The 17,609-nt window shown below is 38.3% G+C and overlaps 1 protein-coding gene across 1 annotated transcript in view; it reads left to right on the top strand.

The window, feature by feature from the left end:
• Positions 1-293: 293 nt before the first annotated feature.
• The window catches only part of NME8 (NME/NM23 family member 8), a 52,473-nt gene continuing 35,157 nt past the window's right edge, over positions 294-17,609 (top strand). Inside the window, exons 1-10 of the mRNA XM_003268948.2 lie at positions 294-425; positions 521-751; positions 2,001-2,040; positions 2,119-2,176; positions 2,376-2,482; positions 9,155-9,226; positions 13,901-14,017; positions 15,234-15,300; positions 16,187-16,260; positions 17,364-17,456. Of these exons, the coding sequence (XP_003268996.1) occupies positions 2,008-2,040; positions 2,119-2,176; positions 2,376-2,482; positions 9,155-9,226; positions 13,901-14,017; positions 15,234-15,300; positions 16,187-16,260; positions 17,364-17,456 (621 nt within the window). The 5' untranslated portion in view covers positions 294-425; positions 521-751; positions 2,001-2,007. The remainder of the gene's footprint in view (positions 426-520; positions 752-2,000; positions 2,041-2,118; positions 2,177-2,375; positions 2,483-9,154; positions 9,227-13,900; positions 14,018-15,233; positions 15,301-16,186; positions 16,261-17,363; positions 17,457-17,609) is intronic.

Raw genomic sequence — 17,609 nt, 5'->3', positions numbered from 1 at the left:
AGTAAAGAGAAAAAAAAGAGAAAAAGAAAGAAAGAGAAAGAAAGAAAAAAGAAGAAGAAGAAAAAAAAATGAACCAGGGTAGATGAAGACAAAGTTAAAAAGAAAGAAAAGGCTGGTGCTGGCAGAGAGCCTTCTGCTCCGATTTGTGGTGTATGCATTTTATGCTGTAAAGCATGGCCAGTCACAGGAGGATTCAAAGCCAAGGGGAGATATGATCAAATCTGCACTTCGGACAGCGCACCTCGGTGCGCATCTGGGGATAGGGGAATGTAGGGATGGGAAGATGGGGGATGGGAGTTTGGGGATGAGGCAGCTGAAGAACAGAGTCTTGTGATGGTGGAACCAGGACTTCGTTGTTCCTTCATTGTGTGGGCAGAAGAGGTGGAGGATTTTAGGCGCCACCTGGTCTTGTCCCCACTGCTCAGGTATAGCTGCTGGCTGGAGCAGGGGCCTCGAGACGCCGCTCAAGTCTCACGGGCAGATGGGTTGGACAAAACGTTGCCCCCCTTCTTCTTCCCAGACAGGCAGGGAATCCCTCTTCTTCCTTTTGCTGAATCAGCTGGAGAAGAAAGCCCAGCAGGAGGCCTGCCAGCCTCAGCCCCAGGCCCTACCAGGGTCCCAGGTACTGGAATGGAACTTCGCCGAGGTCACTGCTCAAACGGCCACAACGAGGGAGCTGATTTAGATCCTCTGGGCCTGTTTCTTCCTTTTCTTTAAACGTCCCAGTCTAGCTTAGAGGAGGACATTTTGTGTAAGGCTTGCCGGAGCAACCAGCACCTTTCCTGGGATACAGCCTTGCTTGTGGCTTTTCCTTTGTTGTACGCTAGTGTCCACTACCGCCCACACGCTGACTGACCCCTGTTCTACACCGCCCCTCATACCACTGAATAGGGAGTTTGGGAAGTTTATCTTGTGCCCCAGAAAACACTAGTGGCCTTGTTCTCAAGATTAAATATCCTTAGAGCAGCCAGATCTGAAGAGGGACCCCAGAAAGATCCACGGGCATGTTCATAGACAGTATGTTTGCAATTGATAATATAGGAAACACTTTCTAATATTTCAGGAAAACAAAACCTTTAAAAAAAACCAGACTACGTGTAACACCTAACATTCTTACCTTGCTTCAGGACTGTTGGGAGGATAAGATAGTGTGGCAGCTATAAGCATTTAGCATAGAGCCTAGCATACAATAGTGCTTCCATGACATTAGCTTCTCTCTCCCCAGCAAAGATGACACTGCATAATCCAATGTACAGTGGGGAAATTTTTCACTAGTACATTAAGATGTTATCTGCAGTTACAAACAATGAATACTATAATCCCAGCACTCTGGGAGGCTGAAGTGGGAGGATCACGGGTCAGGAGGTTGAGACCATCTTGGTTAACACGGTGAAACTCTGTATCTACTAAAAATACAAAAAAAAATTAGCCGGGCGTGGTGGCAGGCGCCTGTAGTCGCAGGTACTCAGGAGGCTGAGGCAGAAGAACCGCTTGAACCCCGGAGACAGAGGTTGCAGTGAGCCCAGATTGTGCCACTGCACTCCAGTCTGGGCAACAGAGTGAGACTATGTCTCAAAACAAAAAAAATTAAAAAAAAAAAGCAATGAATAAAACCTAGTATTTGCTAGCATAAACAGGTGACTGCAGTCAAAAAATCTAAATTGTACATTTTAAAATAACTAAAAGAGTTATTTTTGTAACACAAAGGATAAATTGTTTGTAACAATTTGTTTGTTTTTAACACAAAGGATAAATGCTTGAGGTGGTGGATATCCCATTTACCCTGACGTGATTATAATGCATTGCATGCCTGTATCAAAATATCTCAGATTTAAATACATAAATATTTAAGTACATAAATAGAGAGATACATAAATATATGCACCTATTATGTACCCACAAAAATTAAAAATTGTTTTAAAAGATATTATTTGCATGCACAAAGAAGATATTATTTGAATTTCCTACTTAAAAATTTTTCTTTCTTTTTCCTATGATAGTAGATAAATGGCAAGCAAAAAACAAGAAGTCCAGTTACAGGTGGGTCTGACATATCAACAGTTCTTTATCTGGTGCACTGGTGCTTGAATACCTTTTACAGTGCCTTCCACTTTGCAGACAGTCATCAATAATCAAAGCCTGTGGGATGAGATGTTGCAGAACAAAGGCTTAACAGGTACAAGGACTCCCCGGCTGTCTGGCCACCTGGGGTTTGATCTAGGGTACCTCCTGACACCCTGTCCCTCTAGAGTGCCACTCCCCACTTTGACCAAGAAATCCTGCAGTGCCTTTGCCCTGGCCATGGCTCCAGATTGGGATAACTGCTATCCTAGTTTGGTAGACTTAGTTATTTCATAAATATCATCATCTTCTAGTGATCGATGTTTACCAAGCCTGGTGTGGACCTTGCAAAGCAATGCAACCTTTATTCAGAAAATTGAAAAACGAACTGAACAAAGATGAAATTCTACATTTTGCTGTTGTAAGAATTTTGTTTTCATTAAACCACTGTTTTCACTTCATATTAAGTGTTTAAGTATCCTCTAATACTTTAAGTATTGTCTTAATTTAAACAACCTGTCAGTTCTTCAAAATAGTCTTTACTTGGCAGTTTTACTATATATTTAATTCTACTAGATCTGAGAATGAACATGATTTTTATCCCATTCTTATAATGTCGAGGCTATTTATCATGACTGTGAAAGTTAGAAAAGTGTAATAATGGATACGTCTACTGTTCTGTTTCCTTTCACCTGACCACCTGTTCAGTGTGTGTCCTTTAGAATAAGGGCTGCAAAAGCTGTTTACTGGGTATCATTGAGTAGTGCCCTGGCATTAACCCAGTTACCTTATCTTCCAGTGGCAACGATTTTTTCCTCATTTATTTGCTACCTACTTGCAATAAGGGATTAAAATATTGTAGCCAAACACATTTTACTTAATTGTACTGTTTATTTAATCTATTCACATAAAATGATCAACTAATTAGAATTTTGTTATCCAACATGGTAGCTACTACGCATAAGTGACTATGGAGCTCTTGAAATGTAGCTGGTCCAACTGAGGAACTGAATTTTTAATTTTAATGAATTTAAATCTGAATTTTAAAACTGATACTCAATTGAGTTACTGTAAAACTTTTAAAATCTGGGATAACTTGAGTATGTGAATCTACTATTTAATTGTAAATTTTGTTAAAGCTAATTAAGGATTAATTATTTCTGATTAACATTTAGCATACAAATTAAGATGTACTCTTTTTTATTTTATTTTATTTGATGATTATTATTATACTTTAAGTTTTAGGGTACATGTGCACAACATGCAGGTTTGTTACGTATGTATCCATGTGCCAAGTTGGTGTGCTGCACCCATTAAAGGTGTACTCTTAAGTGTAAGAGACACATTAGATTTTAAAGATTTAATATGGAAGAAGAAAGTGAACTATGCCATCAATAATTTTATACATTGATTACATGTTGAACTGATAATATTTTGGATGTATCAGGTTAAGTAAAATTTATTATCACAGTATTTTCACCTTTTTTGTTTTTAAATGTCCCTACTGGAGAATTTATATGTGCGGCTTATATAATGTATTTATATTATATAGAAAAGCACCCAAACCAACTAGACTTATGATACAGGAGCAGAAAACAGATGATAACAGATCTTTACTCCTTATCTCTGAAATACATAGTTCCTAAGGCAGACATGCAACCACAACCCACTCATGTTCTCCCAGTTACAGGTCTTTCGTGGCCCCTTTCAACCCAAACATTGGAATGGGTTTGCTTGCTGGCCTTGTATTTCACTATCCATCCCCTTCTTTAAATGCATTTTCTATAGGACTAATTTTCCTTAGTTCAAGATGATGAATAAGCAGTTTAAAGCCTAGACACTCACCTCTTATTATTTTTCTATTCAAGAGAGTAAGTGGCTGTCTACAGTACTCAAATCCTGTTGTCCTGGTGAAGGAATTGACATCTTTTTTTGTCTTCTGAAATAAGGACTTTGTAAGGTTTTCATTCCTTTAATTTAAAAAAAAAGTCTTTATATAGATGTTATTTTTAGAGCAGTTTTAGGCTCATAGCAAAATTTACTAGAAAGTAAAGAGTTCTCATATATCCCCTAACCCCACACTCTCACAGCCTTTTCCACCATCAAAATCCCACATCAGAGTGGTATATTGTTACAACGGATGAGCCTACACTGGCACATCATTATTTACCAAAATCCATAGTTCACATTAAAGTTCATTCTCAGAGTTGTACATTTTAGGGACTTTAACAAATGTGTAATGACACGTATTTATTATATTATGGCATTAAATAGTATAGTTGCATTCCCTGCAAAACCCTCTGTAATCTGTTCATCTCTCCCTACCCCGTAACCTCTGGCAACCACCAATCTTTTGACTACCTCCATAGTTTTGCCTTTTCCAGAATGTCATATACTTAGCATCACATAGTGTAGAGCCTTTTCACATTGACTTCTTTTACTTAGTGATATGCCCCATGTCTTTTAATGATTTGACAGCTCATTTCTTTTTAGTGTCAAATAATACTTCATTATCTCGATGTACCATGGTTTATTTATCCATTCACCTGCTGAAGAACATCTTGGTTGCTTCCAACTTTTAGCAGTTAGGAAAAGGCTGCTGTAAATATCCATGCTTAGGTTTTTGTATGAACATACATTTTCAACTCATCTGGGTAAATACCAAGGAGCAACATTGCTGGATCATGTGGTAATGATATGTTTTATTTTGTAAGAAGCCATCAAATCATCTTCCTAAGCAGCTGTACCATTTTGCATTCTTACCAACAATGAATGAGAGTTTCTGTTGCTCCACATCCTCACCAGCATCCGTTGCCTGGATTTTGGTCATCCTAATAGATGTGTAGTGGAATCACATTGTAGTTTTAGTTTGCGTTTCCTGAGATTATGTGATGTGGAGCACCTTTATATATACTTTACTGCCATCTGTATATCTTCTTTGAGGAGGTATCTGCTAAGGATTTTGGCTTATTTTTTAATTGGGTTGTTTGTTCTCTTATTGTTGAGTTTCAAGCATTCTGTTTATTTTGAATAACAGTCCTTTATCAGGTATTACTTTTGCAAATAGTTTATCCCAGTCTGTGGCTTGTTTTTTCATTCTCTTATCATTGTAGTTTTTATAAGACAAGATTCTATAACAACCTGTTTCACTCTGGAGAATCAGAACCACCAGAAAGGAGCTAGGAAATTATTCTAGACTTGATTCTTCACAGGGAAGAAAAATCAAGTTAGAAGAGCAGAGAATAGGGCCTAAAGGAGATTGCCACATGCAGTTGGAAAGGGGTTGATGGAAGTTAAAAGACAGTATCACAAGTGTCTAACAGCTAACAGATGGATCACAGGGAGTTGAGGATCAGGAAATTCTTGTGAATCCTGGCAGTTGGCATTAGGAAAGTTTGTTCAAAAGACATAGACTAGGGGTTCTGGATTCTGGTGACGTGCCCATAAAGGTGAAAGAAAATTATATCTCCAAACCTCCATTGTGAGCAGCAGTGGAGGGATGCCCTCTGCCGGACATATTGTTTTCTGCTGTTAATCAAGGAAGAGAGACACTCTGAACTTGAACATGTAGGTCCAAAATTAAAATGTATGAGGTTATTACCTATTAAAATCACCCTGAGCTGAATGGTCAGTATACAATTTTTTTCTGCTGTGTGCCTTTTTAAAAGAGGAACATTAAATATTTCATATATATATATAGACATATAAAAATTTAGTAAATGTTGTTTATTACAGTTACTATTATATTATTATTACATTATTTAATACTTAATAATTTATGTATTATAATATAAACATTGTAATTATAATACCTGAATTACTTCTAAATAGAATTGACCCTTAGCAATGCTGGAGTTAGGAGTGCTAACCCCCCTATGCAGTAAAAAATTCATGTATGACTTTTGACTCCACCAAAACTTAACTACTAATAACTTATTGTTGACTGGAAACCTTATGGGTAACATAAACAGTTGATTAGCACATATTCTATATGTTATGTGTATTATATACTATATTATTGCAATAAAATAAGCTAGAGAAGAGAAAACAGTATTAAGAAAATTATAAAGAAAACAAAATATATTTACTATGCATTAAGTGCAAGGGGATTACCATAAAATTCTTCATCCTCATCATCTTAACATTGAGTAGGTTGAGGAGGAGAAGAAGGAAGAGGAGTTGGTATTGATATCTCAGGGGTGGCAGAAGCAAAAGAGGTGGAGGAAGTGAAGGGGAGGCAGGAGAAGCAGGCATAGTGGATGTAATTTTATGGAAATACATGGTAATTTCTGTCTGACGTTTTTGCTTTTTCATTTCTCTAAAAATGTTTCTATGTGGTACCAATCCTTCTTCCACCATTTGCTTTGGTTTCAATGCCCATATCATAGAAGGGTCCATGTCATAAATGAAGTCAAAATCAGTCTTCAATAACTGGAATTCTTCTGCCAGATGTTCTAATGTCAATTTGTTTTCTGGCACTGGCTCTTCTACATCTTCTCCCTCATCGTCTGGCACTGCTTTAGAGGCACTCATCTCTATCAATTTGTCTTCTGTTAATTCCTCTGGTGTGGTGTCTCTCAGCTCTTGGATTTCTCCAACATCCATATCTTGAAACCTTTCACCCCCCACCTTTTTGCCTTATACACAATCTCTTTTATGACTTCCTTAATTGGCTCTGTCATAAATCCCATGAAGTCATGCACAACATCTGGACACAATTTTCTCCAGCAGGAATTTATTAATTTGTGCTTGATAGCTTTTGCAGCTTTTTCTATAACAATGATGGCATCTTCAATGGTGCAATTCTTCCAGACTTTAATGATGTTCTATCAGGGTTCTCTTCCATAGCACTGACATTTTCTCCATAGAGTACCAGGTGTAATGAGCCTTCCAAATCCTTATGACCCCCGATCTAGAGGCTGAATTATAGATGTTGTGTTTGGGGACAAGTAGATCATTTTGACACCTTTGGTGTTGACCTCATGGGATTCTCGGTGAACAGGGGCATTGTCCAATATCAAAGAACTTTAAAAATGGTCTCTCACTGGCAAGGTACTTCCTGACAGCAGGGACAAAGTATTGATGGAACCAATCCAGAATAAAAGGTTCTCATTGTCCAGGATTTCTTGTTGTATAACTAAAAGACTGGCAGCTGGTGTTATCTTTTCCCTTCAAGAATTGGGGGTTAGCAGTTTTATTGAGAAAGACAGCCCTGATTATAAACCCGACTGTAATGCATAAAAGGGTTGAGTTAGCCTATCTCTTCTTCCTTAAGTCTTGGTGCTCACTTCTCTCCCTTACTAAATAACGACCTTTGTGGCATTCCTCTCCTCCCAGCAATAACCCAAGTTTAGGGCACTTTCATCTGCATTAAAAACCTGTTCAGGTAGACATCTTTTCTCCTTAATTATTTCCTTAAAGGCATCTGGAAACTTTTCTGCTGTCTCTTGGTCAGTAGCAGCTGCTTCTCCTGATATGTTAATATTTTTTAACCTTTTCAAAAATTATCAAACCATCCTTTGCAGGTATTAAATTCTCCAGCTTTAGATCCTTCACTTCCTTTTGCTTTAAGTTGTCATATGATGACTTTGCTTTTTTGGAATCATATTAGAGTCCTATAGGCATGCCTTTCTTATAGTAATCCTGCACCCGCATAAAAGCTGCATTTTCAATGTGAGATAAAAAGGTATTTCAAAAAAAAATGCAAGATTTATATGTCTGCTGGCACAGCTGCAGCAATGGCTTCATGAACTTCCTTTAAAAAAAAAACCCCAATTACTCTTAGACTGGATTCTTTTATCTTGAAATGGTGGGCAACTACAGCTGCAGACTTCAATCTAGGGTACCTATCAGGCAAGTCAGCTCTTTCTTGTAATGGCATGATTTTTCTCAGCTTTTTAGGAACCCTTCCAACATCCCTAGTAGCACTTTGTCTGGATCCCAAGGTGTTAGTCAAGGTTTATGGTATTGCACTAAACACAATGAAAATCCCACTTTGAAAAGCATTGCCTTATGTTACAAAAACCAACTGCTATAAACTGAATGTTTGCCATCAAATTTCATACATTAAAATCCTAATCCCCAATGTGATGACATTTGGAGATGGAGACTTTAGAAGGTAATTAGAATAAAATCAAAGCCTTTAAATAAAGGAAGAGACATGTGATTTCTTCCAAGTGAGGATATTAATGGAGAAGAGGGCCTTCACTTCTGGCACCCAGACTGTGCTGGCACCCTAATCTGAGACTTCCAGCCTCCAGAACTATGATAAATAAATGTTTGTTGTTCAGCCACCCAGTCAATAGCAATTTGCTATTGCAGCCCAAACTGACTAAGACACCAACTCTTACAGAAGGGCCTACCAAACGATCTCATTCTGGCAACTGGACCAATGGATACTATGTTAATATGGAAGAAGACACTATTATTGAATGTATAGTTGTTCATAATTGATTTGGAACAACTTGAAATTTATGAGAAAATATTAAGAAAATTACAGACATAAAATTCAAAATCTTTAAAAGTTGACTACTAATTTATTCAAGGAGTGTTTAGTAAGGCTCTTTTAATGTATGGCCCTATGACTGACAGAGGGAGATGAGATACAAATGTGGATAGGAAACATACTCTCTCTGTGCACACAACTCTCCTTCTAACAGAGCAGGTGCCACAGGCCCACACATGCCTGTAGTAGAATATTGAAAGGGACATAGGTGCCTTGGGAGAGGGGCAGTAACGTGCTGTGCAGAACAAGAGATGATTTACAGCAAAAGGAAGTGAGACAGAATTGGAAGAAGGATAGTTGAACAGGGACAGTAAAAGAAGGGCAGGACCAGGGAGGAAAACATGAGTAAATAAGTTTGGCTAAAGGTTGGTTAATGTAAAAGGAAACGGTGTGGAAAGTTTAAGGCCAAATGATGTAGGGCTTGACTCGCCAGTATGTGCAGTTTGAGCCATAAAAGCACTAAGGCATACCGAATGTTGCAGTAAACCTAAAAATTATATATATATATCTGCATTGTTTCAACATAGTGTATCACATTACTTGAATATAGTTTTATTTATTATTATATGAAATATTTACTTTTTCCAGGCAGAAGCTGACAACATTGTGACTTTGCAGCCATTTAGAGATAAATGTGAACCTGTTTTTCTCTTTAGTGTTGTAAGTATATTTACTTTCTCAATTGCATTATCAGATTTCAGTTTGCAGTTAAGAACAAGTAACATTGTAAAATTACCATGAAATTGTTTGCCAATGACAGTAATTATACAATGTTTGCCCTATCTTTTCTTGACTATTTATAAATTTTATAATTTGGCTGCTAGGAGCTTATTATGGATTGAAGGGATTAGATGATGACACACTGGGTTGATCAGGGAAAGGAAAAGTAAGATGGTGTTTACCTTTACTAAGGAAACGATCGGAGATTTGTACAATAGATTATTTATAGGAGTAAAACCTTGGAAATTTCTTAGATACCTAGCAAGAGAGAATTGGTTATAAACATTCATGCATATCCATACAAGAAAGCATCTGTATGATCAGTCTTTTGTAATACATATTACTCTTATCTCTATATTTATAAAGAAGAAAGCAAGTGGATTCACCAAAATGTTATAGTAGTTTTCTATGTGTGAGGAACAGGTGACTAATTTAAGTTTTATTGTTCATACTATTCTATATTTTCTACATATTCTCTGAGGAACACACAACTTTAAGAATCAGACAGAGGCCAGGCATAGTGGCTAACGCCTGTAATCTCAGCACTTTGGGAGGCTGAGGTGGGAGGATTGCTTGAGGCCAGGAATTCAAGATCAACCTGGCCAACATAGGGAGACCACATCTCTATTTTCAAAAATAAGTAATAATAAAATAAGTATAAAATATAAATGGATAATTAGAAAGACATAAAAAATGCTATTTTCTAAAAGCAGAGTGTACAGTTAGTGCCAAATTGTGTGACACAGGGTATAGCTGCTACAGAGTTCGAGAATTGAGACAAAAGAAAGAAAGCCTTCACGGAGGAGATAGACAGGACTTGGACTGTTCCTCCTCTGTGGCATATTTATTTTTGATATTAGAAATACTCATTAAAAACACATCTTGGATATAACTTTTTTCTGCTATTAAACAATACTCTTGCAACCCTTTCAAAGAGTTGAATTGCTGGGTTAGTGATAAAAAAATGCATTGAATGGTAAAAAATGCATTGTAGATCTCCTCTAAGTTGGATGTTTACAATTCAATGACTTAGGTGAGGGGTCAGCCAACGTTGTTTTTGTTGTTGTTGTTGTTTTTGTTTTGTTTTTTTGTAAAGGGCCAGGAAGTGAATATTTTCAGCATGATTAAAATAGTCTCTGGACTGGGTTGAGGTTTGCTGACTCCTAAACTAGATGTCATTACACTCATGAGGGGACCAGAATGAATAACAACGCAGAGGCAGAATGGGTTTGGGGGGCTCATGGAACAATGAGGAGGCTTTAGCTGCACGTAGTGGGTAGGAGCATGGGACTGAGGAGAAAAGATTAGGCAAGTGGGTCACGTTGTAGAGTCTGGAGCTCTGGGATAGTCGATAATATAGTTTGGATATTTGTTTCCTCCAAATCTCATGATGCAGAAATGTGGTCTCCAGTGTTGGAGGTGGGGCCTAGTGGGAAGTGTTTGGGTCATTGGGGCGGATGCCTCATAAATGGCTTGGTGCCCTCCCTACAGTAATGAGTGAGTTCTCCCTCTATTAGTTCATGCAGGAGCTAGTTATTTAAAGAGATTGGCACCGTCTCACCTTTCTCTCGCTCCTTCTCTCTCCACGTGACATGCCGTCTCCTTTTCCCTTCCTCCATGAGAACAAGCTTCCTGAGGCCTCACCAGAAGCAGATGCTGGTGCCATGTTTGTACAGTCTGCAAAAGTTTGTGCCAAATAAACTTTTCTTTACAAAGTTCCCAGCTTCATGTACTCCTTGATAACAACACAAAACAGACTAATCGGGCCATCACCCCAACAGCTAGTTCAGTCTGACCAGTAGACCCAGCCCCACTCTCCTTAAGTGGACCATCCAATCCATGTTCTCTAATCATCAGTGCCCAGAGTTTAAGTCCACCCTTCCTTGTAGCCATGTTTCATCCATCCTTCTGTTGCTTATTCTTTGTCACACTCAGTTCTCCAACTCTTCCCTTATCTCTCAAACCTTTCCACTCTATGACATCTGGAATTAAAATGACTTCCTAAGATTTTTGACCATGGCTCTGAGCTTTTGTCTCACTTCCTTGGCTTGCCTTAGTTCTACCTTCTTCCTTTGGACACTCTCTCCACAGCCCAGAAGTGATAACTGTTTATTTCAGGATGTGGAATAGAGTTGGTGTTTCTCTTACTTCTTAGTTCTTCAATAACTTTGTTTTCTTTGCTATTACTAGTGGTCTGTTTCACGTGGCTAAATCTCCTGTTCCTCCATCTCACTCCTGTCATTTACTGACCTTCAAATCAGGTCTATTGATGACTGAAGCCTTTGGTGTGTGCTTCAAAGTCTTACTCTCGAGCCTGAGTGCTGCCATCACCTTGAGGACTTTAGTTTCCACATTGACAACCCACCCAATATCCTGGCTTTTCAATTCTTGACCTCCTGGCTGCTAATAAACTTTTCTTCCAATAAACTTCATCCAATCACTCCTGCAATCATGTCTCGGACTGCTCATTGCTCCACATCCATAATCATTAATTTAAGAATAGAATTCTGTGATCACAAAAACACCATCAAGCCCAATGCTCATTTTATTCAGATATTCCTTCAATGTCCCTTTGTATGGTTCAGCATTTTTAGCTGACAACAGATTCATTCCAGCTAGTCTCAGCAGAAGCCTTCCTCAAGAGATACTAGATAGTTCACAGAATTGTTGAAAGATACTTTTTAGTTGGAAATGGTAACTAGAGTTTCAGGTTTCATTTAAACCTTACTCAACTGGATCCTTCTCATTGGCTTTTGAATATGATTAAGTCTTTTCAATTTAAAAAATATATAATACTTCTTTCTGATAGCATATCCCTCTCTAGCCACCATCCATTTCTTGTCTTCACCTCATAGCTAAATTGGTCAGAAGACTTTATATATTTAATTTTACTTCTTTTCTTTCCATTTCATTAACTCCTCAATCCATGCTACCTGAGTTCTGATTATTCCGCCAAAATTGCTGTTGCTAATGTATCCAAGTACCAGCCTGTGCTAAGTATAATGGATATAGTTAGGTATTCGTCATTTGTACCTCTTAAATGGATTGAATACGGTGACCATGACCTCCTTTTTAAAACATTTGCTTCTTGTGGCTTATGTGACTTGGTTTTCCTTTCACCTTCCTGGATGCCACTTCCCTCTGTCCCTTTGGCAAATTCATCCTTCTTTATTCCATGATTAAATATTGACTTTATCAGGCTATACACTCTCCTTAGAAAATTTCCTCAACGCACAGTTTCAATCATCACCAACTGTATATCAATAAATCACATTTACATCTTCAGCTGAATGCTATGCTTTCCACTCACATTTCCAGTTGGTGTCTTGGCATCTGCTATTGGCTTTCTCAAAAAGCATCTCACAGCAAATTCATTCGATACCAGATCTTCCTCCCCACAAAACACAGTCCTCTTCTATTGTCTCTGAATTTGGCATATAACATGATAATTTATAATTTATCCAGTTTTCAAGTGAGAAACAGAAGAGTCGCCTTAGTGAAATCTCTTTACACAACATTCTATCCAAGTCATACCTTGGACCTGTCAATTTTACTGCCCAAGTCTCTGTCACACTCATCTACCTCTTTCCATCCTTTCCATCTCCACCACCATCATCTCTCCACCTCCACCTCTAGCGTGGCTCCTAACTTGTCTGCAAATATTTTTTTTTGCTTCCCCCAGCATTTTTTCCACACAGTAGGTGAAATAATTTTTACAGACAATTTTAATCGTGGTCATGGCCTCTGCTTAAACATTCTGACCGCACTTAGGATGAAGACTGAATCCCTGGCCCACCAGGCTGTGCATAGTGTAGCTTCCCCTGGGTGCCGGGCTTCAACTCACACCAGGCTCCCCATCACTTTGTCACCTGGTCTTGTCACTTGCCATCTTCCCTTCCAGCTTTAGAATCCTTACATCTGTTATTCCTTTTGCTCTTCCTTCTCCTTTTTGCCCAGTTAGCTCTTACCCATCTTTCGTATTTTAAACCAAGAATCACTTCCTGACATTGAGAAGTACCTTCCCTGATCTCTTTGACCAAAACTCATTATTACAGGTGCTCCAGTGGTTTTGCACCACTCTTGGTGGCACCTACTAAGGTTGCTGTTTCACATGTTTGTGTTTATGTAGGGCTTTTTTTTTTTTAATCTAATTAGGTCAGGTACCAGATCTATTATTTTATACCATTATGCCTGGTACGGCACCAGTAAACAGATGCTTAGTACACAGGTGTTGAAAGATGAGTGAAAGGGGCATGGTGTCAGAAATAACTAGTGAGGATGTCATTGGGAGGCCTATCCAGAATTGTTCAACTTCAAAGCAAGGATGCCTCAGGAGAGATTGCATCAGGTGAGAGCTCCTGCAGGGGGATGACTTGCTGCAAGGTGCTGGAGGACATGCAAATTGGAGGTAGAACTCAAAGAGTGGAGTTTACCAAGTCAAGAACATTCACGGTATTAAGATTTACTGTAAAATGGTTAATTACCATAGCTAAAGGAGGATTCATGAGGATGAGAGTAGGGTAGAAGGGAGGGATGACTTAGTCCAGTTTAAGTGTTAATTCTTCATGTGTTCTGTAAATGAAACTTCCCTTCCTGTTTTCATTTCCCTTATAGAATGGCAAAATTATCGCAAAGATTCAGGGTGCAAATGCACCGCTTGTTAATAAAAAAGTTATTAATTTGATCGATGAGGAGAGAAAAATTGCAGCAGGTGAAATGGCTCGACCTCAGGTAATACTTTGGATTAACAACAGTTTGAAGACAAGCTTATCATTTAGAGTGAGATAGAACAAAATGCACTACTGGTGCTAGGTACCTCTAAAGGTTTTAAGTACTTCATGTCTTTTAATTTTTAAAAAGTACGTTACCTTTTATTTGATGTTTTCTTATTTATTTTTATTATACTTTAAGTTTTAGGGTACATGTGCACAACATGCAGGTTCGTTACATATGTATAGATGTGCCATGTTATTTAACCTAATTTTGTAACTATCCAGGTGTGTAAATGGTGCAACCTTTCTGGGAAGCATTTTGGCAATGCATGTGTATATATATTTATATACATAAAAATGAAACCTTTCGGATAGTTCACAGAATCACAGAAGCATATCCATGGCTTCCCTGGAAGTTAGGAACCTTTGTCCTTCTGGTATTTTGCTCTTTAATAGGATATTGATTATTGGTTTGAGAAAGATTTTTTTTTAATTAACGAAATATCCTTTTGTTCCAAATTTGCTGATACTAGTGGTCAAGAATAGATCTTCACACTTATCAAATTCCCTTTTGATCATTAATATGATAATCATGTGTTTACAGTTTTCTTATTTATTAATTTCTGCTTTGTTCTTATTTTATCTCCCACGCTCTTATTAAATTTTAAGGTTTGGCTGGGTGCAGTAGCTCACGCCTGTAATCCCAGCACTTTGATAGGCCAAGGGGGGCAGATCACTTGAGGTCAGGAGATCGAGACCAGCCTGGCCAACATGGTGATACCCCCGTCTCTACTAAAAATACAAAAATTAGCCAGGCATGGTGGCGGGTGCCTGTAATTAATCCCAGCTATTCGGGAGGCTGAGGCAGGAGAATCGCTTGAAGCCAGGAGGCGGAGATTGCAGTGAGCCAAAATAGCACCACTGCACTCCAGCCTGGGCGACAGAGCAAGACTCCTACTCAAAAAATAAATAAATAAATAAATAAAATTAAGGTTTGCTACCCGTTTCATACTGCATATATGCATTATTCCTGCCCCTTCCATTTTAAAAGATCCCTTATTTTATTTCAGTGGAAAGCTGGAGACAATAATGTTAGATAAGTTCAGGAACTCTTCCACTTTACTTTCTATTTCTTAGACTATAAATATTTACTAGACACAAAATTTCTAAAAACCCACTCACTATCATGCTAAAACATAACTGTGTTCCCTTTGCATTGCATTTTTTTTTCATAGCATCCTGAAATTCCATTAGTAGACTCAGATTCAGAAGTTAGTGAGGAATCACCATATGAAAGTGTTCGTAAGTACATTTACTTCAAAGTAATCCAAGGGTTTTCTGTACATGGGTGGTCATCACAGCATCACTTGTTTCAGCAAAACACTGGTAACAAAATCCATGTTTATTAATGAGGAATTGTTCAGATAAATGATGCTTTGTGCCTTGCAAGACTCAGCTATTAAAAAGCACCTTCTTTTCCTCGCTCGCCTTACCTTTGGTTCTGGGCCTGGAGCCTTTCAGAGGTTACCCAGTACAATGGATTCCTGTCTCCTGTGACTAATCTGGAAAGCAGCTTCCTATTTCATCCTTCATCATCTTCCAAATATTTGTGATGATAATTTCTTCCTTGATGACCCATACTCTTGGTTTACTTTGCAGTTAACAATTTCATGCCTTCACTAGATTATCTGCGTTGGGGTAGTGGGGTGTATGTTTTCATACTCTGGAGGGAGCAGAGGCAAACAGCCACAACCAAATGAGTTATCTTGCACTAAAAGTTCGTTATAAGAATGTCGATACATTCATGGATGAATCTGTTGGTGATGTTTACTTGCATGATTCACAGTTAAAACTTCACTTACTGGTGGTACTGTGCTGGATGGATCCTGTGTGTGATTCTTACGCATGGGAATTGCATTCAAGCCACTAGGGCCTACCTACTCAATTTTTGTTTCCTCTTGATTACAAACTCTTGTGAATGCTTCCCCTGCATGCAAATATAGGAACTGCCATTTGATTCTAAGTAGGAAACCTCTGGTAGTTGAAATGCCATAGTAAGATACACAGCTATCAATGGGCAACAATTCACTGATAGTTAGAAATTTACATTGCTAATTGCCAGATCCTTCATTATCCAGACTTTGTGCCCAGAAAATGAAATTCTATCTTTTTCTAAATTTTTTTCTAGAGGAATTATACAGTATTGCTATTATCAAACCAGATGCTGTGATCAGTAGAAAAGGTCTAGAAATTAAAAGAAAAGTAAGTAATATTTTCCAACCATGATTAAATTAATTGCAAAATAACAACCTCTTAATCGTCAGTTTGAAGACAAGCTTACCATTTAGAGTGAAATAGAACAAAATGCACTACTGGTGCTAGGTACCTCTAGAGGCTTTGGGTACTTTATGTCTTTACAAGGCTCGATCTATCCATGCATCCTTCTGTAAATGATCCTACCCTACCAGCGTCCTATGTAAATTTTAAAAAATTATAGTTCTTATACTAGATTGTATATTAGTCTGTCTTCATGCTGCTGATAAAGACATATCAGAGACTGGGCAATTTACAAAAGAAAGAGGTTTATTGGACTTACAGTTCCACATGGCTGGGGAGGCATCACAATCATGGCGGAAGGCAAGGAGGAGCAAGTCACATCTTACATGGATGGCAGCAGGCAAAGAGAACTTGTGCAAGAAATCTTCCATTTTTAAAACCATCAGATCTCATAAGACTCATTCACTATCATGAGAACAGTGCAGGAAAGACTCACCCCCATAATTCAATCACCTCCCACTGGATTCCTCCCACAACACATGGGAATTGTGGGAGTTTAAAATTCAAGATGAGATTTCGGTAGGGGCAGAACCAAACCATATCATTCTGCTCCTGGCCCCTACCAAATGTCATGTTCTTACGTTTCAAAAACCAATCATGTTTTCTCAATAGTCCCCCAAAGCCTTAACTCATTTCAGCATTAACTCAAAAGTTCACCATTCAACATGTCATCTGAGACAAGGCAAGTCCCTTCTGCCTATGAGCCAGTTAGATCAAAAGCAAGTTAGCTATTTCCTAGATACGATAGGGGTGCAGGTATTGGGTAAATACAGCCATTCCAAGTGGGAGAAATTGGCCAAAATGAAGGGGCTACAGGCCCCGGGCAAGTCTGAAATCCAGCAGAGCAGTCAAATCTTAAAGTTTGTATATTTTTGAGCCACTTCAAACCAAGTGTCCTATAGATTTTGCTGAGGTTCTTATAGAAAATGCATTGAAAGCTGGTGGTTTGTTAAGCCCCCAAAACAAACTTAACTTGTTTTACATGTGATCCCACAACGTCTGGATTTGACCTTACTCTCTAATTGAAGATCACCAAAGCTGGATTTATTATAGAAGCAGAGCATAAGACAGTGCTCACTGAAGAACAAGTTGTCAACTTCTATAGTCGAATAGGAGACCAGGTATGAAAGTTAAAAAGAAAAAATCCACTATGTGTTTAAATACATTGGCCTCTATAAGTTTTAAATCTTTATTACAGAAAAGCAAATTGGTAAGTCTGAACAACTAAAATAAGCTCCTGGTGTCCCTGTTGGTGTCCATATCATGGAGATGCC

This window comes from Nomascus leucogenys, chromosome 17 (genome assembly GCF_006542625.1).
Source record: "Nomascus leucogenys isolate Asia chromosome 17, Asia_NLE_v1, whole genome shotgun sequence".
NCBI classification, from domain to species: domain Eukaryota; kingdom Metazoa; phylum Chordata; class Mammalia; order Primates; family Hylobatidae; genus Nomascus; species Nomascus leucogenys.
This window is presented reverse-complemented; position numbering and strand designations above follow the sequence as displayed.